The sequence below is a fragment of the Sceloporus occidentalis genome, unplaced genomic scaffold (genome assembly GCF_023333645.1).
Source record: "Sceloporus occidentalis isolate IW3139 unplaced genomic scaffold, rSceOcc1.0.p SCAF_2, whole genome shotgun sequence".
Lineage (NCBI taxonomy): Eukaryota > Metazoa > Chordata > Lepidosauria > Squamata > Phrynosomatidae > Sceloporus > Sceloporus occidentalis.
Window position 1 is genome coordinate 32,608,065 of NW_028316982.1, and position 25,574 is coordinate 32,633,638.

Below are 25,574 nucleotides of genomic sequence, written 5' to 3' on the forward strand. Positions count from 1 at the left end.
GTGAATTGATATGTATTTTTTGCTATTTATTGCTATTGTGAATTGCTTCATTTTTTATTGTTATTGTTTATTTACTTTGTACTTTCTTTATTGTTGCAACCCACCCTGATTCCTTGTGATTGGGCAGGCTATAAATAAATTCTTATTATTATTATTACTAGGACTCCTAGATCCCTTTCGCATGTTATGCTGTCAAGCCAGGTGTCTCCCATCCTATATCTATTCATTTCGGGGGTTTGCCCTAAGTGTAGTACCTTACATTTCTCCCATTTGAAATTCATTCAGGGCCAGCCTGAAGATAAAGTGCCCTCCCTCCATAACTGTCATCTTTTGGCCTGTGAGGGAAAGAATAGGCTGGCTCAGTTCCATCAGGGCCAGCCTGAAGATAGAACGTCCTCCCTCCATTACTGTCATCTTTCAGCCTGTGAGGGAGAGAATAGGCTGGCTCAGCTCCATCAGGGCTAGCGTGAAGAAGAAGAGCCCACCCTCCGGTCCATCTGCCTTGGTCCAGGCCTCCGAGGGAGAGAGAAATGCTGGACCTGATCCCCTTCCCCCTCACCATTCCCTTCTCCTTTTGTGTCGTGTCTTTTAGATTGTAAGCCTGAGGGCAGGGAACTGTCTATTATCCCCTTTTTTGTAAACCGCTCAGATTCCCAGTGATTGGGCGGTATATAAATAAATCCTGCTATTATTATTATTATTATTATTATTATTATTATTATTATTATGTTAGTTTTGGCCCAGTTTTCTAATCTATTCAAGTCATTTTGAATTTTGATCCTATCCCCTGGGGTATTAGCTACTCCTCCTAATTTGGTGTCAGTCTGGGACCTCTCGCATATGGGGCCACATGCTGACAGATGGTCACCTTTATTTTCTTATTCCAGTTTCTTTGTCCTTAACAAAACTAACCTTCTTCAGAGACTACACTTCAGACAGAAATTTCTGGGGTTCTACAAGACACTCTCCATTGAACTGGATCATTAATAATTCCTTGGAATATAGAATAACTCAGACAGTTAAGATCTAATTGTGAACACCCTCCACAACCTAAGCTTGCATTGTTTCTTCACACATTTGCTAATTTAATCCAAGAGCCAAGTCTGTTTCTGGAATTTTCAGCTCACCCAATCAGACAAAGGGCTGTGAAAAAGGGATGGCATTCATCAAATTACACAGAGGGTTCCATCTGTTATCTTAAACCTTTGTTCTCAAGTAGCACAGAGAGGAGATACTCTGAAAAACACTTTGCTAAAGGTTTTCTTTGAGACTATATTTTCAAGCTGTTGATACGCCATCAAGGGTTTATATATGCCAGCCCCACAGAAGAAAGTTGTTTTCTGCATCGCTGGTGTCTTCTGTTTTGCTTGTGCTCTGGGCATTGCAGCAGCCATTGGAACTCAGCTGTGGATCAGAGGAAAGATACTCTGCAAAACTGGAGCACTGCTTGTCAATGCTACTGGCCAGGAATTAGATAAGTTTATTGGTGATATTCAGTATGGACTTTTCTACGGGGAGAGGGTTAGACAATGCGGGCTTGGAGGAAGACCTTTTCAGTTTTCATGTAAGTAACAATGGCAACTGAATTATTTAATACTTTAGTGCATTGTCTCACAGTCTGACAGAAAACTGAATTAGCACTCTTTTTTCTTCCAGAGCATTCAGAAATGCAAAATATAAAACCATGTGGGTCTTTTATCAATGTTTATTTAATGCTATTATTACACCTTATACATTGAAGAAATGGAAATGCACTCTGTTCCTATGTATGCCTACTTGAAAGTGAGGACCACTGTGTTCAACAGGGCCTGCTTTAAAATAAGTTTGCTGAAAATGACAGACATGTTTTTAACTCTTTTTCAAGACCATACTTTATCTTTTCTCCTAAAATAAGGAGGAAAGGAACAAGAAGAAAAACAGTGATATTATCTAAAAACTCAGAACATGCAAAAAGTTAATAGCACAATCTAATCTGTGTCTGCTTAGAAGTAAACCTATTGAACTCAGTGGGATACTCAGCACTTCATGGGTATAGCACTTCAGGCAAAAAAAAAAAATCTAAATGCCATAGCTCAGTCTTCCATAAGTATACTCTGAACAGAAGTTGCATTACAATTCTGTGGATTAACTTATACTGTATGTAAGGATACATAAAGTCTTACTTTTTGTTAACAGAAGGTTTGTTGTGTTACTAATTATCTATCACTCACCATCATTAGTAGATAGAAAGTTGTATAAAATGACATTTTTGCCATTTATCTACTTATTGTTAAAATGGTCAGTCACACACCTGACACATGCAAAGCACCATATCAAAATGAAATCATGGTTAACTGCAGGATAGCTTATATGTCACCTAACATTTATTTTCTTAGCAAAGAAAAAATAAAAAGGAAGCAATCTACAGAAAGGAAGTGTCCCTTCCATGAGTAATTTCTGGCATATTTCCTGAACTGTAGACATGAAAATGATTGACTGCACTCTATTTTTTGCAGAGCTAATAGAGCAAATTCATTTAGGTTATTGCTAAGAATTGCTTAATCTAATTAAATTCTACAGCTGCTATCAGCAGTTCGTAAGGCCTCTTGAAAAGTTCTCTTTATTACTTCCCCCCTCATGTCAAGATGTGTTGATCTTCTACTTTTCAAATGGCAGTTTGCATTTGCTATGAATATTTGAAATTGCATACTAAAGTAGAAGCAGTTGCTAAACTTTCCTTTTGCTTGTTTAGAAAAGTTTATGATAGTTTAGTTTATGAAGCTGGTAGAATGACTAACCATTTATTTCCATTAGCTGCTGCTAGGAGCCAATGTGCATGTAATGCTAAAGCAAAGTTTATTATTAATTTAACTAAATAAATAGTCTTTCCTCTGCCCCTTTACCCTCACAAAAACCCTGTGAGGAAAATCAGGGTGGGACCAGGAGGCTCTCACTCAGTCCTCACCAAGGAGTCTCATAGCTTGCTGGGGACTTGAACTTGGAACTGCCAAGATACTCTAGCTGCTACACCTCAGTGGCTAAACTTACCATTATGAGAATGAGCCTCAGTGAGCCTTGGGTTTGCTCCACTTCCACTCCCTGTGTCCTCCATGTCTTGAGGAAATCACAAGCTTCCATTAACCATATATCAGTTTATCATCCAAACTCTAAAGACAGCTGGGCAACCCAGTTGGTGCCAGGGTTCAGTGGCATCACTAGGGGGGTGCAGACCACACCAAGTGACACCCTAAAGGGAGGTGACACCACTGCTGCTCAAATACCTGTATTTTGGCAGAAACATTGTGGCATTTGCATGTATCTCTTTGAAGTGATTTAAGAGATGGTGAGAGTGAGGTGAAGCTCAGTGGGAGAAAAAAGGAGGGGCCCTCAAATTTTTAAAAAATAAAATTTCAAAATTCAAAATTTTAATTTTTAAAAAAAAATGATTTTTTTAAATTATTCTTTTAAAATTTTCTTTGAAACATTTCATTTTAACCAAATCTTCGCTATGCATATGTAAATACATTTAGGTTTTGTGTATGTTATTGCAATTTGAAAGTATAATTTTAATTTTGATAGTTGTGTGTGTCACAACTGTTAGCATTACATTCAGTGGTACACATACCGAGAAGCCCTGGTGGCACAGTGGTTAAATGCTGTACTGCAGCCACTCACTCACAAACCATAACCCAGAATGTTGGGGGCAATTAGCTTACAGTTGTAAACCTCTTAAACACTGCTTAGACACTGCTAGTTCAGTATGAAGCGGTAAATAAATGAAGCTGATTGTTTGTTTGTTTATATGGGAATTATGATTTATTAGTAAAATTAATGCAAAAAAGCATTACAGTGCACCCTTTTTTTTTACATGGGGGATCTGTTCCGGCCCCACCGGGTGTAAAAAAACGCATATGGTCGAGCCCCATTGAAAATAATGGGGCTCATGCATGGTGCAGTGTGCGGCAGCGCAGCAACGCAGCTGGTGCCACATGCATGCGCCCCATTACTTTTAATGGGACACACCACCCCTTGCACCCCGTGCGCTCCTGCGGGCTCCCTGGCGGCTTTCAGCATATGCTGAAAGCCGCGTATGGTGCATCCATGTACGACGCAGGCACATTGTACTAAGGATTCCGTGTGGTTTGAAATGGGAGGATGTCAACACCATGAGTGACCCCACCAGGTGATAACAACCCTAGGGATGCCACTGTGTTACATCCACCCTGTTTTCCAGCTCCTCTGACCTCTAAGCACTTCATGTTTGTCACAGCTGGAAACTCACTTCCAGTTTCATTTAAAATGGCTTATTGGAGTAAAAGGATGCAAGTGGGGTGTCTCTGAACCTTATTTTACCAAAGAAGCTTACCCCCTGAAAATGATTCTCCCTTTAACCTTTTAAAAAAGTTGTGCTATGGGAGCCACACATAGAGTTGCCATACATCCGGACCTCCAAACCGGGAAAAATGTAGGACAAAATTTTCAAATGTAGGACACATTTTTTGTGTGCCCTACATTTGAATAGGAGCCTCGCTGAGGGGAGGCTTTCCCTTGCCGCCTGGGCCCCGGGCCTCGCCGCGATCGCAGCGGGCAGTGGAGCCCAAGCGGCGAGGGAATCCTCCTCTGAGGGAGGCTTTCCCTCGCCGCCTGGGCCTCGCCGCAATTGCGGCGGGGAGCGGAGCCCAAGCGGTGAGGGAATCCTCCTCTGAGGGAGGCTTTCCCTCGCCGCCTGGGCCCCGGGCCTTGCCGCAATCGCGGCGGGGAGCGGAGCCCAAGCGGCGAGGGAAAGCCTTCCTCAGCTTGCCATATCCTGCCCGGGGGCGGGGGCAAACCGGGGCGGGACCGTGCGGACCCACCCCAAACCGGGAAAGTCCCGCCCCCAGGCGGGATATGGCAAGCCTAGCCACACAGAATGTTGTGGTACTTCAATTTGTGCTCTAAACTGTGGTTAATCCCAAGTACACATGCTGGAAGAGAGCCACTGTGGTGTAGTGGTTTGAGCACTAGAATATAACTCTGGAGACCAGGGTTCAAATCCTCACACAGCCATGGAAACTCACTGGATGATCTTGGGCAAATCAAATTCTCTCAGCTTCAGAGCAAGGCAACCGCTTCTGAACAAATCTTGTTAAGAAAACCCCAATAAGTTCACCTCAGAGATGCCATAGGTCAGAAATGACTTGAAGGCACTCAACAACAACACATACTGAAAATAAGTCATTTTGATAAACCATGGTTTGATGTTGCCTTGTCTCCATCAACTATTCTATTATTTTTGTTTATTTGAAAATCAGTGAGATATATGTCCAAAGGAACATAATTTTCTTTTGAAGATATGTTGATGCAAAAATATTATAGGAAAAGATAATCCTGCCCAGATTCTCCCTTCCAGCCCTTCAAAGTACAGTGGTTCTATCAGGGTTTAGTAGTCCTATGAAGAACATGCTGTTACAGGTACTACAGAATCGAGTTTTGCTGTGACATACGACTTGTGAATCCTCAAATTTTGCAGGATCAGGCCCTTGGAAGAGATAAAAGCCTTTGCAGCAGCAAGCCAAGGAATGAGCATACTTGTATTTTCCTGAAGAAATAGGAACTGGGTTTTTGAAGTCTATCCAAATGAATAGGCCTCAGAGAGTTCCAGTAACAAGAGAGAATGGACAAGCAAGATAACTCTGGAGCAAAAGCATTCCACAGACAGGAAAATGGCCCATTGGAAACAGAAAAATAGTGTCAGTCTGAAATGGCAGTTACATTTACTTATGACAGAGATTTATTGGTTTTTGTTATAACAGGATGAGAACATGCTTTCTTAACTTTATATAAAATTCAGTGAGTTAAAGACAGCTACCTCCAAGAAAAGATTTCATATTTGTGATTATCAGAAAACTGTAGTCCTTGCTCAATACTTTCAGAGTTCACACAACCTTGCTGTCCCTCTCTCTCTGTAAGTTACTAAAATGTCCTAGGAAATGGTACTATTTTCACATAGTACATATGTTTGTATTTCATTGCACTGAGGCACAGTATGACATGACCAAGAAGAAAGGGCTACATCATCTGCCTTGTTTCAGTCCTGGGTTTGCTCCTATTAAATGCTCTCTCTACTGGCTACTATATCTCATTTAATTGTAAAATGAATTTGCTCTGCCTGGAAAACTCATTCAAGCCCGGGAAGGCCTTCTGCTTCATTTACTCCAGCTCTTGTCAGTTTCTGGGTCAGCAGTTCATTTTCTGAAGGCCACTGGCACACAGATTCCCTTCGTTATAATGAAAGGCAGCTTTTGCTTCCAGAGAAACATTGCTGCAGGATTTTTTTTAATAAGAGACACCTATAAAACTTTAATGTTATGTAAAAGTTCTGAATGTAGCTATCGAGGAAAATTGTCTGGTCAATTCACTTGTGTGTTTATGTGTAGGAGGGCTGGCTTGACGTTAAGCATTACATTATGCATTTTATTTTAAAAAAACCAAATCCAAATATTGCACTAAGAAAAGTTGGATTTTGCAACTTCATGAATTATGCACATTTTTCATTAGAGGCAAGCACATTCCTGTGCAGGTTTACTGCATTCACTACCATTGTGTTCAATTACACTTACCTCCTAGTATAGAATCATAGAATCATAGAGTTGGAAGAGACTGCAAGGGCCATCCAGTCCAACCCCCTGCCATGCAGGAACTCTCAGTCAAAGCATCCCCAACAGATGGCCATCCAGCCTCTGCATAAAGACCTCCAAGGCGGGAGACTCCACTACACTCTGAGGGAGCTTGTTCCACTGTCGAACAGCCCTTATTGTCAGGAAGTTCCTCCTAATGTTGAGGTGGAATCTCTCCTCCTGTAGCTTGCATCCATTGCTCCAGGTCCTAGTCTCTGGAGCAGCAGAAAACAAGTCAGCTCCCTCCTCAATATGACATCTCTTCAAGTATTTAAAGTAAATTAGTTCAGAATTGCAGCCTGGCAGCGCAATCCTATATGTGTTTAATTAGAACTAAAATTTGCTGAGTCCAATAGATCCAATACGGCTCTCAATTAAATGTATAATTCAGTTGCAGCCTAGTGATACAATCTCTTGTTTACTCAGATCATTTCCATTGTCTATTCAGATTATTTTCCTGTCGAATTCAATGGTACTAATTTCCTGATAAGTCTGGTTTTGCCTCTTATAAGAAGGGAAGATGATCTATTTAAGTCACTGATATCCTCATCATAATGACTAGAAATCTTAGACATTCCACTAGCTTTAGACATTTTGATAGATATTGATAGTGTTTTTTTGGAGTAGCTTTGCTATTGTTTTGTTTTCCTCCATTGTTACTTGTCACATATAAGCTGGGATCACATAACCCCCCCCCCCCCCCGCCGATTATCCTAGTTTGGAAGGGGCAATACCACTTTTGTCTCACTTTTTCACCTCCCTTTAAAATGTCCTGATTTCTCTCCTCTCTGCCCATTTTTTGCATTTGTCCTGAGCTTACTTCAGTTGATGCAAACTGAGTTCTAAATGTAAAAGTAGTTTGAATTCAGTTAACTCAGCAGGAGGGGGGGAAAGAGGATAGGAGAGGATTGAGCAGACCCTTGACCTTCCCAGTAGGCTCAGGCAAATGCAAACTGCAGCAGCCTCTCCTAGTTTGTGCATTCATCTTTCTTTCCAAGTTTTGCTTGGCGACACATGTCCCAGTTTTTATCTTTGAAGTATATGAAGATATGGGATCTGACATGGCCATACTGCTCATGTAACAGTTTATTACACAAGTCAGGATCAAGGTATGGGGCCTTTTAGGACTTCAGATGTCAATAGCCACTGGAGTGAACAGATCTACCCCATTTATTCTCTGGAATAAACAAACAGAACATAGAAAGGTCTCAAGTACAAGAATGCATACCAAAGCAGACAATAATAAATAATTGAAACAGCACAAACAAATGGCAGCTATAACATAAAATATTACAAATAAATATAAAATATGTAAATACCAATAGGTCATGCAGAGATAGGCTTGCCATATCCCGCCTGGGGGCGGGACTTTCCCAGTTTGGGGCGGGGCCACACAGTCCCACCCCAGTTTGGCCCCTCCCCCGGGACCTCCCCCCCCAGCAAGGCCCTGGAGGCAGCTCCACCCCTCCCCATGGCTGTGTGCCACCCTCCCCACCTCCCTGCCTGGCTTAGCCTAGAGAGCAGGTCTTAAAGACATCTGCCACTCAGAGCTATTGCCAGCCCACTTAGTATATATACCCTGCAAGAGGCATTACTTTCAGGTTACAGTGAGCAAAGAAAAAAAGGCCATCAATCGTTCATGTTTCACTGGGAGTCTAAATGCCTCATCTTTTAAATGTCTACCACTCAGTATTGTTGTAATTCTTTATCACAGGGTCGTTTTTGAGGCCCTAAACACCTTTACTTGTAATATGCAAATTTCTCCCGAAGCTGACCAATGAGAAAGAAGCAATCAGCCCTCCACTTGGGTTGGTTTTCAATGGCTTGGAAGGAAGAGATTTTGCCTTGCAAGTTGCTGGTAAATAATGGCGGGATACAGACGGGCAAAAAGGGGTGTATTCATGACGTCGTGAAGGTAGAGCCTTCAGATGGGCCTTACCTGAATACCGCCATGAACACGCCCCCCCGCACGCCCCAAGCGGGAAGAAGCGGCATTAAAAAGGTGCTGCTTTTCTCCGCTTCTTTTCCGTTTGATGAGCAGCTGCGCAGCTCCGTCTGTAAGCTGCTGCACCGGTACGTCAGAATTGCTACGCCGCTAATTTAAGTTGCCCATTTAAAAGCTCCGTGTCTGCTGCGTCGCATAATGAGTCGGGGTCCTGGAACATGCGCAGTTTGCAGTCAGGCTTTAATTGCAGCGTCAGCTGCCATGCAGGTGTGGAAGCTGCAGCACAGCTGCAGCGCATTTTAACACTCGTAACCCTAACCCTAACCCTAACCCTAACCCTAGAGCAACATGTACGCATGCGCTGCTTGGAAAGTTTGGACTTTAAAGTGAGCCCCTACACACATTCCTGTGCCATTTTCACCTAACAATAAAAACCGCTAAAACTGTAAATATTTACATATGTACAAGGGAGGTGATGGGGGATGGCAGGGGGACAGCGGTGGCAGCGGCGACAGCTGTGGCTGTGCATTGCAGATTCAGCAGGAGCGCGGGGACCAAAGGAGAGGAGGCATCCATGATGCTGGTGACACTGGCAAAGTGCAAGCGGGCAAGGATGACAACACCAGCTGATCACCAGCTGGCAGGAGACCACCATTGTTCTTGGGCAGAGCGGGGGAAAAGGTTTTAAAGGGGCTTGGGCACTTTAAATGTGCCCATAGGCTTTCTGCCGCCGCTGCTTAGCGCTGCAGCTGCGCAGCTGCACATCCGCCAGCCGGCAAAGGAAAAAAAAAAAACCCCGTTTTTGGCCGCCCTTGAGGAAGCTGCCTCTCTCTTTGCAGCGTCCTCCGAGGCGGCGGTTTGGAAACTGCGGGTCAGAAACGGCCCCAGGTGAGGCGTCTTCACTGCCCCCCATGTGGAAGCCCCATCTCCTGAGCCACGCCCCCGGGGTGGGCTGTCTGGAGGCTCCATATTCAGCAGAATACACCTCCAAGACGTCTTCCCCTGCCCATCTGTATCCTGCCAATAGAAGGCTTTGGGGTTGCAAAAGGCTGCAGAAATAGTTTGACATCTCCCTTAAACATCCATGGCTCAGTGCTATGGGATTCTGGGAATTGTAGTTTCTTGTGGCACCAGAGCTCTTTTGACAAAAGGAGACTGAATGATCCACAGAGGAGGCGTTGCCTGGCTGGGGGCAGAGCCTCTTGCCAGCAGTGAGAAGGCTGCAATGATGAGGAAAAGCAGGGGCTCCTCTGGTGGTCCTGGCCACTTCCCTTGGCTCCCTCCCTCCTCCTCCTCCTCCTCCTCCTCCTCCTCCTTCTCCTCCTCCTCTCAGAGCTCATTCACACTCCCTGGCTTTTCTCTCTCCCCCCCCCCCCCTCTGCACTTTGAGACCCCTTTAACTGCCAAAGCTCAATGCTCTGGAATTCTGGGGTCTGTGAGGCATTTGGCCTTCTCTGTCAGAGAGCTCTGGTGCCACAATAAACTACAATTCCCAGGATTCCATAGCACTGAGCCCTGGCAGTCCAAGCAGTGTGTTTTGGACACAGAGATCCTCCAAATGAATCCAGTCCCTAGCTTTTATATCTCTCACACACACTGCAGGAATAATAACCCACTTTGAGACTGCTTTAACTCAGTGCTAGGGAATCCTGGGAATGCGAGTGTTTGGGAGACATTGAGACTTCTCTGTCAGTCATGGCTCTGAGGCCACAATAGACTACAATTCCCAGGATTCCCCAGCACTGAGCAGTCTCAAACTGGACCATTTCCTCAGTGTGGATGCACCTGGTGAGGCATTCTGGGCACTGCAGTTCACACTACGTTTGGAGGGTTATGGGACTCCCTGTCAGAGATAGCTCTGGGGCCACAATGTACTACAGTTCCCAGCATTCCCCAGCACTAACCCAGGACAGTTAAGTCACTCTCAAACTGGATTATTTCCTCAGTGTGGATGCAGCTTTGGTGAGGAACTCTGGGCATTTCAGTCCAGCATTGTTTTATTTCTGCAGTGTGTTTTGGACCAGAGACAAGGTGACCAGACATCCTCCTCCTTTTCCAGGACATGTCCTCTTCTGTCAAATTTCAAAATGTCCTCCATTTGGATCATGGCTAAGAAGCATGGATTTATAATTACATGGGTGTTTTTAGCTTTTATTTTTGGCCATGTCCTGCATTTTTTTTTTGCTTGGGTGCCCTACATTTTGGGGTGAGGGCATTGGTCACCTTGGTCAGAGAGCTTTCCAGGGGTTAACTGCCATTCTGCTGTGGTGCTGGAACAAACCACCATTCCCAGAATTCCATAGCATTCAGGCAAGACAGTTAAAGTGGTCTCAAACCAGATTATTTCTCCAGTGTAGATGCAGCCCAAGCCTTTTGCCTCTCTTATGCCTGAGATTTCAAAGCCCAGCCTTGGCACCACAACAAACTACAAATCCCAGGATTCCATAGGATGGAGCGATGAGAGTGAAAGCAGTGTGGCAGCAGCCTAAGTGTGCTTAATGCAGTTCTTAACATGGTGCACCTCTTGCCTACAGAGTCTCACAAGACTTTTTTGTTTAACAACTTGTACCCATTAACTCCATTTCATGTCTCCTTTATTTAGTGGGGTGGAATACAGACAAAACAAGTCAAAATGAAGAAAAACCAAAGTCCCTTGACCAAGGGTTTGGTTGTGGAATAAGCCTCTGAAATATGCAAGAGGCAATGTTAAAATAAAGCCATGATCAATGCCCAAATGTGCTGTTTGGAATGGGGAGAGGGGGGTGGCCAGAAAGGGAAGTACATTTCCGTGATCTGTCTACGAATAATGTCAAAACGTCCTCCATTTTGATCATGCCTAAGAAACATGGATTTATATTAACATTTCTAAAAAAGCCTCAAATTTTTTGCGTGTCCTCCATTTTTAAAAAATGTGTCCTACATTTGAAAATGCTGTCCTGCATTTGTCCTACATTTGTCCCGGTTTGGAGGTCCTCACTTATGGCAACCCTATGCAGAGAGCAAGTAAACAGAGATAAATAACCACAGGCATGAATAAAATCCCAACAATTCATAACATAAACTATAAACAACTATATCTAATCATAACACAGAGAAAAAGACAACAGGAAAACTAACTGTGTAATGGAAAAAAATCTGTGTGTTCCAGTTTATCTCTAAAATTTTCATTTATTTGAGATGGTCTTCTTTGGAATTATCTCTTTGGAACTGGCTCCATAGGTAAGAGCAAGACCACAGTAAAACAGTTTCCAAAAGATGATATTCCCATGCCATAGAGTAATTCCGATTGGGTACCATGATCAATGTTATCCAAGCTGTGGAGAGATCCAGGAAGATCAATAGGGCACCACTTCCCCATCTCTTACCTGGAACTGATAATCAGAGAGGGCAGCCAATGCTGCTTCAATACCAAATCCTATCTGAAATGGTTCCAGTTAACCAGTCCTCCAAGAACACCTGAAGCTGCCCACTTACAACATATTCAGTCATCTAACACAGAAATGCGTTATTAATGATGGGGTGGTAGCATTCACATACTTCTGGGTCCAGGGAGGTCCTTAGGAGAGGGTAAATTGCAGTTTCTTTCAAGGTGGCAGACATCTCCTCCATATGTAATGAGGCAGGTTGGACCCACCTTGGACCCACCTAATTGTTCCAGTCCTTGGGCCCACCTAATCATTCCATCCCAATAGATCTTTTCAGCCAAGATGGAAAAAGGTCAAGCTTATATTTGGTAAAACAGAGTGAATTAAGCTTCTTGTCCATGTCATCAGACTGCTGCAAGTAATACTAATGCCAAGAGGCCTGACAGGATGTTACCCACCTTGATCCTCAAAGGGGAGGGTGGGATACAAATAAATAAATAAATAAATAAATAAATAAATAAATAAATATTATTATTATTATATAAAGACCTCATCAAATGCTGTGATTACTATGATGTCAGGTTCTGAGTAGCTACCACTGTCCTTCTCCTCAAAGTGCTTAGCAAATTTACCAAGGTCTCCTTGTCTCCCTGAGTCTGACCCCACTTCTCACTACTCAGATTAACTGTGCTCGGAGTCAGGTGAATGGATTGAACGAAAAGACATCCCATCAAGTAAACTGGATATAGCCTGCACTCTGATACTCTCTAAATGAGCTCACTAGTGCCATGTTTGTTTGTATTTTAGGCAAAGACAATGTTTAACACCTTTGTCAATGATTTACAAATATGTTTAACTATTTATGCTGTATTTCTTTTAAAGTCCTAGAGGTGAGTTTCTTTGACAATGAACTATCTTGTCTAGTCTACCAATCTTATCAGAAAATAAATATTTCCATATATAATTCAATTTAATATACAGTTGGCCCCCACATTTGTGGCTTTGACTTTTGCAGATTCAATTATTTGCGGATTTGATTAATATGTTCTCCCTAGGAATCTCGAAGTCCTTCACAGTAATTCTGCTGGAAGTTGACCATAGAGTTGTGCTAGAGAACATAGAAGTTCCTAGAGAAAACATTTCTCTAGACATTTTTATGTCCTCCAGCATGATTCTATGATCCACTTCTGGCAGATGTTGACCATAGAGTTGCACTGGAGGACCTGGAGATTCCTAGAGAAGTGTTATCTTAGATAAAAAAGAATAGTGTTTTTTTATTTTTGGTTTTTCCACATAACCCCAGCGAATGTGGAAGGATCACTGTATGTGTATTTGTATTTGTTTATTTTGGTTAATAATTGGGGGGGGGGGGAAGGAACACGGTAGAGGAAATAAAAGCCAATTCAATGCAATAGAATACTATATTAAATGTAGAATTTAAAACACCATTAACTGTAAACTATAATATGTGTATATTTAAAATTTGCCATCTGGCCATTGCAAGTTTGAACAAAAAAGATAAAATACATCATATAGTAAAATAAAATAAGACATGAAAGTATCTGAATAAAGTCATGCTACCTAAATCCAGGGAGGATTTTGACCTTGCTGACTGGTTGCTTCTAGGCTACAAACACCCTTGCTGCTAATGGACATTTTACATGGTAGATCAATTTATCTGAAGTTCCCGCATAGCTTTTTCTCAGCATGTCCTAACCACAGCCAAGCAGTTATGAGTAGTCATTAGTACAGTATTAGTTTAATCATACCCCTGCGGACTGGGAGCAGGTTTACTGTATTTTAAACATCTGCTGTCACAAACTATACTCAAGTATTTTGAAATCACATTTTGGTAGGCAGCCTAAATCACAGTCTACTCTGTCTAAATATTTTTTTGCTTTATTTAATTACTATACTTGCATAATTGATAGATTTACAATCAAACAGAAGGCATGCTTCACTCTGGGGGAAAATCCATACCCTATATTTAACTGATAATTGGGAAATGAAAATGCTGTCCTGTACAGAGGAAGGAGGTAGGACCTAAAGACCCACAAAGGCACAAGATCCCATCTGATCTTGAAAGCTAAGCAGGGTCAGCCCTGGTTAGTACTTAGATGGGTGACTGCCAATGATTACCAGGTGCTATAGCAATAGTTTAGAGCAGGGGTAGGCAACCTGCGGCCCGCGGGCCGGATGTGGCCCGGCGAGGCCTTTGGACCGGCCCCAGCCCAGTCCTGCCACCGATTGCCGCCGAGGCCTTTGGGGGGCGATTGTCTATAGAAGCCTCAGAAACATGCATTTATCTTAACATTTTTTTAAAAATCAGCAAATTTTTTCACGTGTCCTCCATTTTTTATTTTAAAAAGTGCCCTCCATTTGAAATTTTTGCCCTACATTTGTCCCAGTTTATTTATTTATTTAATTTTTTAAAATATTTATTTATTTATTTATTTATTTCCTTCGGCTTCCCAGTTGTCTGAAGGACAGCAGCCCGGCCCCCCGGCTCAAAAGGGTTGCCTACCCCTGGTTTAGAGGAAGGAACTGGTAAAATCACCTCTGTGTATTCCTTGCTTAAGAAAGCTCTATGAAATTCACGGAGTTGCCATAAGGTGGCTTGAGGGCACATACAGATGAAGGATATTAAAATATTGCCCTCACTCTAATCAAGAGAGTATCAGGTAATCCTGGAAAGCCAATGTTGTACCATCTCTTTACAGTATATCACTCCCAAGATCTTAGCTTGATGTAAATTGGGTAAGTTGTTGCTGAATGTGCCTGTCACACATCCAGATGTTTCAAGACTTTGGAACAGGGCTCTGGTAGCCCTTGGATCTGATAGCATCCAGGGAAACTGAGCTCATGATAAAATCCTGATAAAAGTCTAAATGTCAGGAGAGGAAAGGTCCATTTTTTTTCACTTTACATGTTGTTATATTGTATATCATTGATGGGTTATATTTTGTTCCATATAACTTCTCCCATAGATGGTATTGTGTAAGAAAAAAATGTGAACCAGGCTGTCTACACAGATCACCTAGTGGTCATGTCCAAAGCCAGCCTGTAAGACTGCAATTTTGGGCATCTGTTGAGGCCCATGCTTCAGTAGGGTGCCAGTTGTTAGCCACTGGATCTCCTTGGCTATATGGTTTCTACTCCTTGATTGTTGTAATATGTTAATCCCTGTTCCACGTGCATTTAGACTTCTGAGATAGAGCAGCTGTAGTGCTCCAATAAAGTACAAACTATAGGATTCCAAAGAATTGAGCCTTGGCAAATAAAAGGGAATCATAGTTGTAACTGTGTGCTATAAAAGGGCCCTCACTCTCAGTCTAATGTTGAAGCAATTTTTTAAAGTCCATGTTTAAATACCCTGAAACTGGGCATATCAAAATAAAATCCTGGTTACAAGGTTCATATGAGGAGTGATTGATTGTTTAGGTTTATGAATGCTGCATAGACAGAAACTCTTTAAGCATGATAATTTGTTTCTTAAACAAACAAACCTACTATGAAGTGCACAAGCAGTTAAAAAACAGCAGATATAAAATGTCCAAGAAACACATGCCATCATAAAAAATTGTACCATAGATTACAAGAGTTAAAAGAGTCACCAGAAACAAAAGTTAAAACCCAACCACGTGGACTGAGGTTTTATCTGCACTGTAAAAATAATGCAGTTTGACATCACAATAACTGCCAGGGCTCAATGCAATGGAATTCTGGGATTTGTAGTTTGTTGTGGCACTAGAGCTCTCTCTAACAAAGAAGGATAAATACCTTACAAAACCACAGATCCCAGGATTATATAGCATTGAACCATGGCAGTTAAAGTGGTGTCATTCTGATTATTTCTGAAGTGCAGATTAGATCTAAAATGCAGGTTTTAAAAAATCATGAGATAAATATTTTGACCTGGCACTGAAAAGACAATAATGTAGGCTTAGGCAGAATTCCTTGGGTAGAATATTCCAAATTTGGGGCCACCACTTGAATGTTGGACTAAGAGAGCAGCACTTTGTTTCTCAGAAAATTAATATGTATCTGAACATAGCTTTTTATATTATTCCCTGCTATTATTTGTTTTTGTCTCATGTATACTCTATCTTACAAGTCTTTTAGTTCTCAGTTTTAACTAAGTACATGAAATCACTGCCTTGCTTTCAAAGATATCAGCCTTACCTAATCTGATACCAGTATACCATGCTGTCATTCATCAAGCCTGCATTCTCTTTCTTGGGACTTAGTTTAACTACAGAACCTCACAAAGCCTTTGGACTTCATGCACCCCCCTCCCCCCCACACACACCATTTTGTTTACTACCTAATGTGAAAAAGTGTTCTGGAGAATCTGAAAGATTGCATAATCTTTTGGAACTGTAGTTGGGAATAATTGGGTGTGGCTGGTGCTGTGGATCTCAGTGGGGCATCAAACCCATTCTAGCTCTTAAACTAAATTTTATGGAGCTGTCCAAGGTGCTTGAACCTATTCTGTAGTTAGGATTCAGCACCCTAAACAGCTCCTTTAAAATTTAGGAGTGGATTCACCATGATATTAATATAGGCATTCCCTGTATCCACTAATAAAGGTATTGCTTCCCTATGTCTTTTAGATTTTGTTTTACTCTTATAGACTAGCATGTCTGCCTATGTTTGTGCGTTCACTTTGTGTAAAGTTTTCAATAATTCCTTTTTGCTTCGTCTTTTCTTTTCTTTTCTTTTCTTTTTTTTTTAGTTTTTCCAGATTTGTTCAAAATTATCCCTGCAAGTATCCATGTTAGTGTCATCCTCTTCTGTTTGGTGCTACTAGTGTTTGCTCTAATTGGAACAGGGTTCTTCATGTACAATGCATTTGGCAAACCGTACGAAACACTGCATGGTCCATTAGGACTCTATCTGTGGAGCTTCATTTCATGTAAGTCTTGTACATAGTACAATTTTGTATATAAGTATCTTGCCATGTTCCTTTTGTCAAAACATCAGGGACAGAAGTAACAACTCATCTGGACTGGTTAAAAGACTTGAGATTTGGTGGGCACGGTATGTGTTCTGATCAGGATACATACACACACACACACACACACATCTCCAAATGACGTGCCTGATATACTGATATATTCCCTGGGAATATATCTGTCCCAGGATTTATCAAAACAGGAAAGGAATAATTTTGCATATCTGTTTCCATTATCTTGGTTGCCACTTTATCACACTAGTGGGCAAACAGGATTTAAACTAGAGTTAACAGGGAAATATCATTTGATAAACTTAAGGCATTTCCTGGTTTTCTCTAGTTTAACTTTCATTTAAATTCTGTTTGCCTGCTAGTGTGATAAAGCAATCTGTACTTCTGCACAGTCCAATGACTTCAACTGATGACGTGCTGCATGGAAGAGGACAGGGAGTGAAGGAAACCCCACTCACACCACAGTTAACTACACCTCAAGCAGGAAAAAAAGATGTATAAAACCCTAATATATTTATAGCATGACTGGTTACAGGGGTTGGAACAACTGCCATGAGATATGAAACCAAGAAACAAAATAGCTTAACATTTAGCAGGACTATTGGCTGTCCAGAGGAGCCCTGAGGTGAATATCCAATTAACCAAAGCCTGGTACATACCTTGGATTCTGTCCGGGCTGGCAGCAGTCTATTTTCCGCTGGAGGGAAGCCACAGTAGCCAAACTGTGGGGCTTCCTGCCGGCAGAAAAAGAACCCGCAAAAAGCTGGTTCTTCTAAAGCCGCAATGGTGGCGTAGCAAGTGTGCTACTGGTGCACACATTATGTGCATGCCACGCGGCAACATGCAGATGCCGCGCTGCACATACATAACAATGGTGGCGGCCATGTATATAGGGCGCTGCCATTGTTATGCTCTCATCACTTGCTAGGGTTGCGGGGCGTGTGGGCAACCCTAGCATGTGACGAGAGCGTCACAAAGGACCCATGTGTACAGGGCCCTAGATATTCTTCATTTTTTTGTCACAGTTATCATGGTCATCACCTATGCAGGGGAGGGGGACAATTTGCTGTCCCCTAGCCCATCATTTTCCTGTGGTGAACAATTTTTTCTTTATGTTCCCCCATCTGGTATGATCTTTGTTGTTTGTTGGCGTGTGCCGTCAAGTCATTTCCAACATATGGTGACCCTAAGGCAGACCTATCACAGGGTTTTCTGGGGCTTGGACCAATAGGTTTCAAGAGCCAAGTGGGGAATTGAACCCTGATCTGTATCCATGGATTCAACCACTCAGAGTTAGAAAATAGTTTTTTAAGTCCAAAAAGCAAACCTTGATTTTGCCAATTTATGTAAAGGACACAATTTTACTATGCCATTGAATATAAGGGGACCTGAGCATCTACAGATTTTGGTATGCACCAAACCAAAATCCAGCAGATACCAAAGGCCCACTGTATCTACCTGATTCTGAAGAATTTACTTTTAAAGGTGTCTTCAACTGCTTTCTCTAACCATGTATCCACAAGATGTTTTGGACTACCAGCATTGTCATGCTGGCCAGAGATAATGGGAGTAGCAATCCAATCCATCTGGAGAATGCAAGGTTAGAGAATAAGGTCAATATGTGAGAAATGTCAGGACTTCCCTCTTGGCAGTGTCAACAGAAAAATTGTTAGATATCACAAGGAAAGCCACCTGTTGTTAATTTATTTCAACTATGTGATAGTCTCTCAGTATGTGGCCCTGTTGAAGCTGAGATCCTAACCATCAAGTGTAGTGTAACTGTTCCACAGATGGAACTACCCTATATTTCCAATCTTGCTACCCCAGGTGTTGGAGCAGTGCCTGGATGCTGTACTTGGCTTGATGAGGATGAATAAATTGAAGCAGAAAAGACAGAGGCTCTGTGGATAGGTATAAACTTCAAAAAAAGGAGGGACAGAAACGGCTCACCTAGCCCAAGCTTGAATATTAGGAACATGATGGAGTTTAGGCCATATTTTGGGTTGCAATTAATTAATATTGCTTTGATGGTGCTTGTTTTAGTTATTAATACTTTATCACCTAGATGTGACACATTATTATTATAAATATTAACATTATTACTGAGATCATTAATTGCATCACCAGTAAAACTATTATGATTATTTGTATTATCAATATAATTAGACCGCTTTGTACAGGTAGGTTTATCCACTGTATATGAGACAGGTCAAATAAGTATACATGTAATCGATCCATGGGAAAAGAAAGAGAGAGAGAGAGAGAAATCCTGGCTTTTTATTAAAGCTTTTGAGCCAATTGATTTTATCCAGGCTACACATGTTTTGTAGTTATATTATTCAAAGGTATTTCAACCAGTTTTTAAATTGTCTGTTTTTAAACTGAACTGTTACTTAATATATTATTAATCTTTTAGTTTTGTAAATATTTATTGTTTTAAACTGATTTTATTATAAGCTGCCTTGAGACCCTTGGAAAAGAGTGGGACATAAATATTCTAATAAATAAATCATGGTGATTCTTGGGATGGAGGATTGGTCATTGCAGAGGGAGGAAGAGGATACTAGCATCTGCAATGAACAAAACAAGATACACACAGGCATGCCTTTGACTTACACTTGTATATGTCATTAACAGTATGCGGACTTGTATAAAAAAAGCTTGACAATCTGTTTATTGATCCTTTGAGCAACGATTGTGAGAGAAAGGGAAAGGGAGAGAGAACATAACCTGGTTCCAGATTTGAATGGGGGACAGGCAACATACTATCTTGTAGGCTACCTCCTTGGTTAATAGACCCAAGTTAGGAAAGGGAAAATCTTTAACTTCCTCCAGCGTGCAGAGTTTTTAAAATACTCTCAAGTTTTTTCTCTCTCCAATATAAATAGCAATAACGAGTATATTTCTATACCCTTTATCAGTGCACTTAAGCAATCCCTAAGCAGTTTGCAATGTGTAAACTAATTGCTCCCAACAAGCTGGGTACTTATTTTAGCAACCTATGGAAGAATGCAAGGCTGAGTGGACCTTGGAGCCCTGCCTGGGATTGAACTCACAATCTTGTGCTGTAAATGGCTGCAGTACTGGCATTAACTACTGCGCCGCAAGGGCTCCTTAGAAGAAATTCACATATCTGAGTATTCCTTTAAAAGCAAACTGAAATAAAAATAAATAAATAAATAAATAAAAGCGAATTGAAATGAAATTCCCCTTGCCAAATCCCAAAGGTACAGCTATTTCTAGTCTAGAGGGGACCATCTTGTACCTGCCTTCCACTGAGCTCTTAAAGAGAAGGAAGCTCTCAGGAAAACAAAACTGACAACCTCAGGTCATAAATACTAAGATGGGTAAATACATAGGGATTGAAAATCAGAATTTTAATAGGTACATACTCAACCCCTGGACCTGGATGGACAAATCTGTCAGTTTTTGTCTCTCCCACATTTGTCAAAAATAAAATCTCAAGTAATTTTTTTTAAAGAGCTTGGAAAGTTATTTTAAAGAAGAATTAACATAGTGACATATATAATTGAGCAATGGTAGAATGAGGCCCTGGGACTTTACCATTACAATGTTCACAGCTGCTCTCCAAAAGGGGTTGTAATTATCCCTTACTTAGGAGATTATCGCACTGCGTTCTGAGACCGTTCTCATCACGTGATGAGAATGGAACGCATTTGAGTATACCGCACGTATGTGTTCCAATCGGGTTCTCAGAACGTTTAAATGTGTTCCAAATGTGTTCCAGGAGGGTACAGATATGAATGTGTTCCCAGAGAGCTGAAACGTGATGAGAACGTTCCAACAGAGGTATGTGCGATATTCTTATCTGTTCTCAAATCCGTTCTCTCATTCCTCCGTCTCCTGATTGGCTGAAAGAATGACAGGCAGGGAGGGAGGCAGGCAGGCGAGCGACTGCAGTGAGGGAAGGTGTGTGTGTGTGAGGGGGGAAAGAAGGAGGGAGGGAAGGGAGGAAAGTTGGGACAAGTGAGAGAAGAGGAAAGAAGGGAAAGAGAGAGAAAGAGAGAGGGAAACAGGGGGGCCAGAGAAGAGAGCAAGAGGGAGAGGGTCTGGCTGCTTCTGCGGGGGCCTCTAGTGTCATGTCCAGCGGGGCTCCTGTGCTGGCAGCCTGCAGGAGGCAAGGATGGCAGGGATGCCCAGGACCTTCTCCTCCTTCCCTCCAGGAAGGAACCCACAAAAGCTCCTCTGTTTGGAGCAACACACAAAAGCAAGCAAACAACTCTCAGAATTCCATAGCAAAGAGCCAGACAAGAATTAAAGCGGGGAGGGAAGCTCACAGGGCCCACCTGGAATATTGTGTCCAGTTCTGGGCACCACAATTCAAAAAGGAGCATGTCCAAAGGAGGGCAACTAAAATGGTGAAAGGTCTGGAAACCATGCCCTACAAGGAACGACTTAGGGAGCTGGGGATGTTTAGCCTGGAGAAGAGAAGATTAAGAGGTGATATGATAGCCCTGTTTAAATATTTGAAGGGATGTCACATTGATGAGGGAGCAAGCTTGTTTTCTGCTGCTCCAGAGACTAGGACCCGGAGCAATGGATGCAAGCTCCAGGAAAAGAGATCCCACTTCAATATTAGAAGGAACTTCCTGAGAGTAAGGGCTGTTCGACAGTGGAACACACTCTTTCCTCAGAGTGTAGTGGAGTCTCCTTCCTTGGAGGTCTTTAAGCAGAGGCTGGATGGCCATCTGTTGGGGATGCTTTGATTGTGATTTCCTGCATGGCAGAATGGGGTTGGACTGGATGGCCCTTGTGGTCTCTTCCAACTCTATGATTCTATGATTCTATGAAGGCACACATTACATGCGCACACACACAGGAGGCAAAAGGCTGACAAGCAGCCAAAATGGGGAATTGGGATGACAGCAGAGGACTCTTCTTTTCTAACCGGTTTAAAGAGCTGCTATGGCTGCCGGGGCTCTGCCCTTGGCCCAGTCCCCTCCCTGGCAACTTGCTTTTCTTCGGCTTGAAGAGACCTGCATGGAGCTCCTCCTTCTTCCCAGCCTTGCAAAGGAGTTTTGGGATGTAACTTGCAAGGCTCATCTCTCCCCATTTCTCTTTCTCCCTGCCTTCCTCCCGATCCCTCCTTCTTCCCTCCCTTCCCTCCCTCCTCCTTTCCCCCCTCTCTCTCACACACACACCCCTTCCCTCACTGCAGTCGCTCGCCTGCCTGCTTCACTGCCTCCCTGCCTGTCATTCTTTCAGCCAATCAGGAGACGGAGGCGGCCTTGGTGGAATATGTTCTCGGAACGGTTTCAGGAATCGCTGTGCGGTAAAATGCAGTTCTGATCACGTTCTGATCACGTTCTAGTTTACTAATGCAGTAATATCTGTTCCAGGAACGTTCTCATCACGTGATGATAGGAACGTTCTCAGAACACAGTGTGATAATCTCCTTAGTTACAACTGTGATATACTTATATCTTAGTTTTCAAGGAAATAAATTAATTACGAGTAACAAGTTATTTGGAGTTATTTACTTCCAAACTCTGATCTCAGTCACAAGCTAAGCTAAACCTCAGCAACATTGTCCCATTTGGTGACAATGGTGTTTTAAGGAATAGATGGGAAACCCAAGACCTAACATTTGAACCAAGTGAGATCCAATGTACAGAACAGTAACATAGGGAGGAAGGATTGATTTATAAATGGTGACATAGAACAAAAATAGAAACCCTAGCCCACTCTTTCCATGTGAATTTTGAAGCTTTCTTAGAAACAGGCAAATGGTAATTTTGCATTTTCTGATTCTTTTTCAGTTTCTTGTGGTTGTCTTATCATGATACTCTTCTCATCAGAAGTGAAAATCCATCACCTCTCTGAAAAAATAGCGAATTATAAAGAAGGAGGCTTTATTTTTAAAACTCATAGTGAGCAATTCGCAAATTCATTCTGGATCATCTTTGTGTGCTCATTAGTACACTTTCTGAACATTTTGCTAATACGCCTTGCTGGATTTGCATTTCCTTTTTCAAAGTCAAAAGATTCAGAGACAGCAAATGGAGCAGTCGATCTAATGTACTAGATGAGTTTTGAAACATACTGTATTTTCTGCAAATGGTTCATCTTGGTCCTTCCCAAAAGACACCAAACCAATATGGGCTTCAAGGGCTAATTTATATTTTAATAATATTATGAGTCTGAAACAGTAGAGAGAGATACCTGAACACACAAAATAAATTAATTAAGTAATATATATCTAAAGATTATATTCAGTAAGAGTTATGTTTGTCAGTAGATGCTTTTTTCACTGAGAAAAATGTAAGCTTATTCAGACATAATGTCAAATAATGGTTTGCACTAACTGTATTTAGACTCCAAATCAGGTTTATCGGTCAGACCTTCAAACAAACTGTAATTTGCTTTTTTCTCTTCTCATATCTTTACTTAAAATCGCACATAACAGAGAAAAGGCAAACTACATCCCAAAACATAATCTTTGAATTTAGATGAAAAGGCAAATGTGATTTCCAAACCACCTTCAAACCAAGATTAGGTCATTCTTTAGTAGCCACCTGAAAACTATGGTATAGTGGATGGAGTCTGTTTAGATATCATGACGAACTACAAAATGGTTGTTGATCTATCAACCAGAACACATAATGGAAAACCATATTTTAACATTATGTCCAAACTAGCTAATTGTTTGTTTAAAATGACTAGAAAACGAGAAGTATGTAATATGACTGAAATAGTGTAATGGAATTAGTTGTTTAAAATATTAACTTTAAAAAGGGCCAATCAATATATAGGCAGCCATTTTGGCAATAGGACAGCTTGTACTATGTATGTTGACATACTAATATACTAGAATTGTTATTGCTTTTTAAAAAAACACCAGTGGACATAAAGACAACAAGAAGAAATCAACACCTTCCTAGAAAACTGAAATAAGGATACCTTCAGGAAAAGTCACCAAGTTAAATTTAACAGTTTGGGTGACATCCTATATTTTGCTCCATCGACAGAAGAACAAAGAGCTGAAGGGATGGAACAACCCCTTCACGCAAAGTCATTCTATTAACAGAATGAAAGTGTCACATGCCATCCTATATTATTTATTTACATAGGATTGGTTCCTGAGGTTGACTTGGTTCCTGACTGGTCTAACAAACTACCAAAGATGTCACTTATTGTCATGTGTGCTTAATGTCAAGTATTGGAAGAACTTTGCTGAAATGGAGTAAACTTAACATTGCAACATTTTTGTTCTGTTTTGCTTTGTTTCTAATTTTGGTATTCACATTTATAAAATTTGGTTTTAGAAGCAGAAATCTGATCCTCCTGATATGCAAACAATGCTTCAGACATTAAATAAATTCTATTCTTCCTAAAAGAGCACTTCAACTGATTGTCACATGGAAAGATGGGCAAAGTGAAAGAGCTGAAGTATGAATTTTAAAATATAGTCGGCCCTTCTTATACACAGATTTTTTATTCACAGATTCAAGCATCCACGGTTTGAAAATGTTCAAAGAAAGTATAAATTCCAACTATCAAACCTTGATTTTCCATTTTTTATAAGGGACACCATTTTGCTATGTCATCATATTTAATGAAACTTGAGCATACACAGATTTTGTTATACATGGGGGATCTTGGAACCAAACCCCAGCGTATAACAAAGGTCCACTGTAGTTTATTCAACATTATAGTTTCATCTTTTTAAAGGTTACATTTGATATAGCTGAGTGAGAAAATATTTTTATCATTGTATCTCTGCCATTTTTTCCTTTATTTCCTTACCTGTTGACCCCACCTCTTCCATTTTTAATAGAGCTGTGCACAGGTCTCCCAATTTGGTTCAGAGCCCAGTTCAGCAATTTTGATCAGTTTCATCTGTATCAGTCCAGACCTAATCCATTCTAATCTGGACCAAATCAAGATTCAATAGTCCAGATAATCCAGCCTCCCTCACTGATTATAATTGGTAAACTAATATACAGATGTTATAACTCCCCCCCCCCCACACACACACACACACATATAACCTGTCAGGCCTTAAAGAGAAGGCTGACCAGCAAAATTTAAGATAGGTACTTCAGAGGCAACTATAAAATTTAATGTTTTTAGTGGCTTTGCTGCACTGGAAAAATAGTGATCCATAGACAGGAGCCCCCATGGCTCACCACACCCCATATTATTCAATAGCAGTGCACACACACAGGTGTGCTGATGCAGTTATGCACACAATGCAGCCCATTTAATAGTATGAGGTGTGACTGTCTGCATTTTTCCCATCCATGGGGGCGAGGCTAGGTGGAATCAAACCCTGACAGGGGAAAAAAGGTCCATTGTGTACACACACACACACACACACACACACAGAGAGAGAGAGAGAGAGAGAGAGAGAGAGAGAGAGAGAGAGATTGACTCTGTGGTCTTGACAATTCATTTCATGCTGCTTTTTTCTAGCACTGTCCTCCAGAACATCATTCAGCTACGTCTGTTAAAGTCTAGCTGGGATATATGGTGGGAAGGACAGGGTCAGATGACAATGTACCTCACAAAATGGTACCTCCCCACTTTTCTTATACTGACAAACTAACTGGTGAAATTCAATGGTGCAGCATAATGAAACAAGGCGTGACAAGTGGAATCTCACAGATGATTTCCTTGCTCCCACTAAAGGCACATGATGA

General features: G+C 41.5%; 1 protein-coding gene across 1 annotated transcript; it reads left to right on the forward strand.

The window, feature by feature from the left end:
* Positions 1 to 1,233: 1,233 nt before the first annotated feature.
* Positions 1,234 to 24,137, forward strand: CLRN1 (clarin 1). Its single transcript, XM_089507722.1, has 3 exons — positions 1,234 to 1,564; positions 16,681 to 16,860; positions 22,692 to 24,137. Exons 1-3 carry the CDS (start codon positions 1,312 to 1,314, stop codon positions 22,955 to 22,957), a joined length of 699 nt encoding a protein of 232 aa, XP_089363848.1. The 5' UTR covers positions 1,234 to 1,311; the 3' UTR covers positions 22,958 to 24,137.
* Positions 24,138 to 25,574: the final 1,437 nt, after the last annotated feature.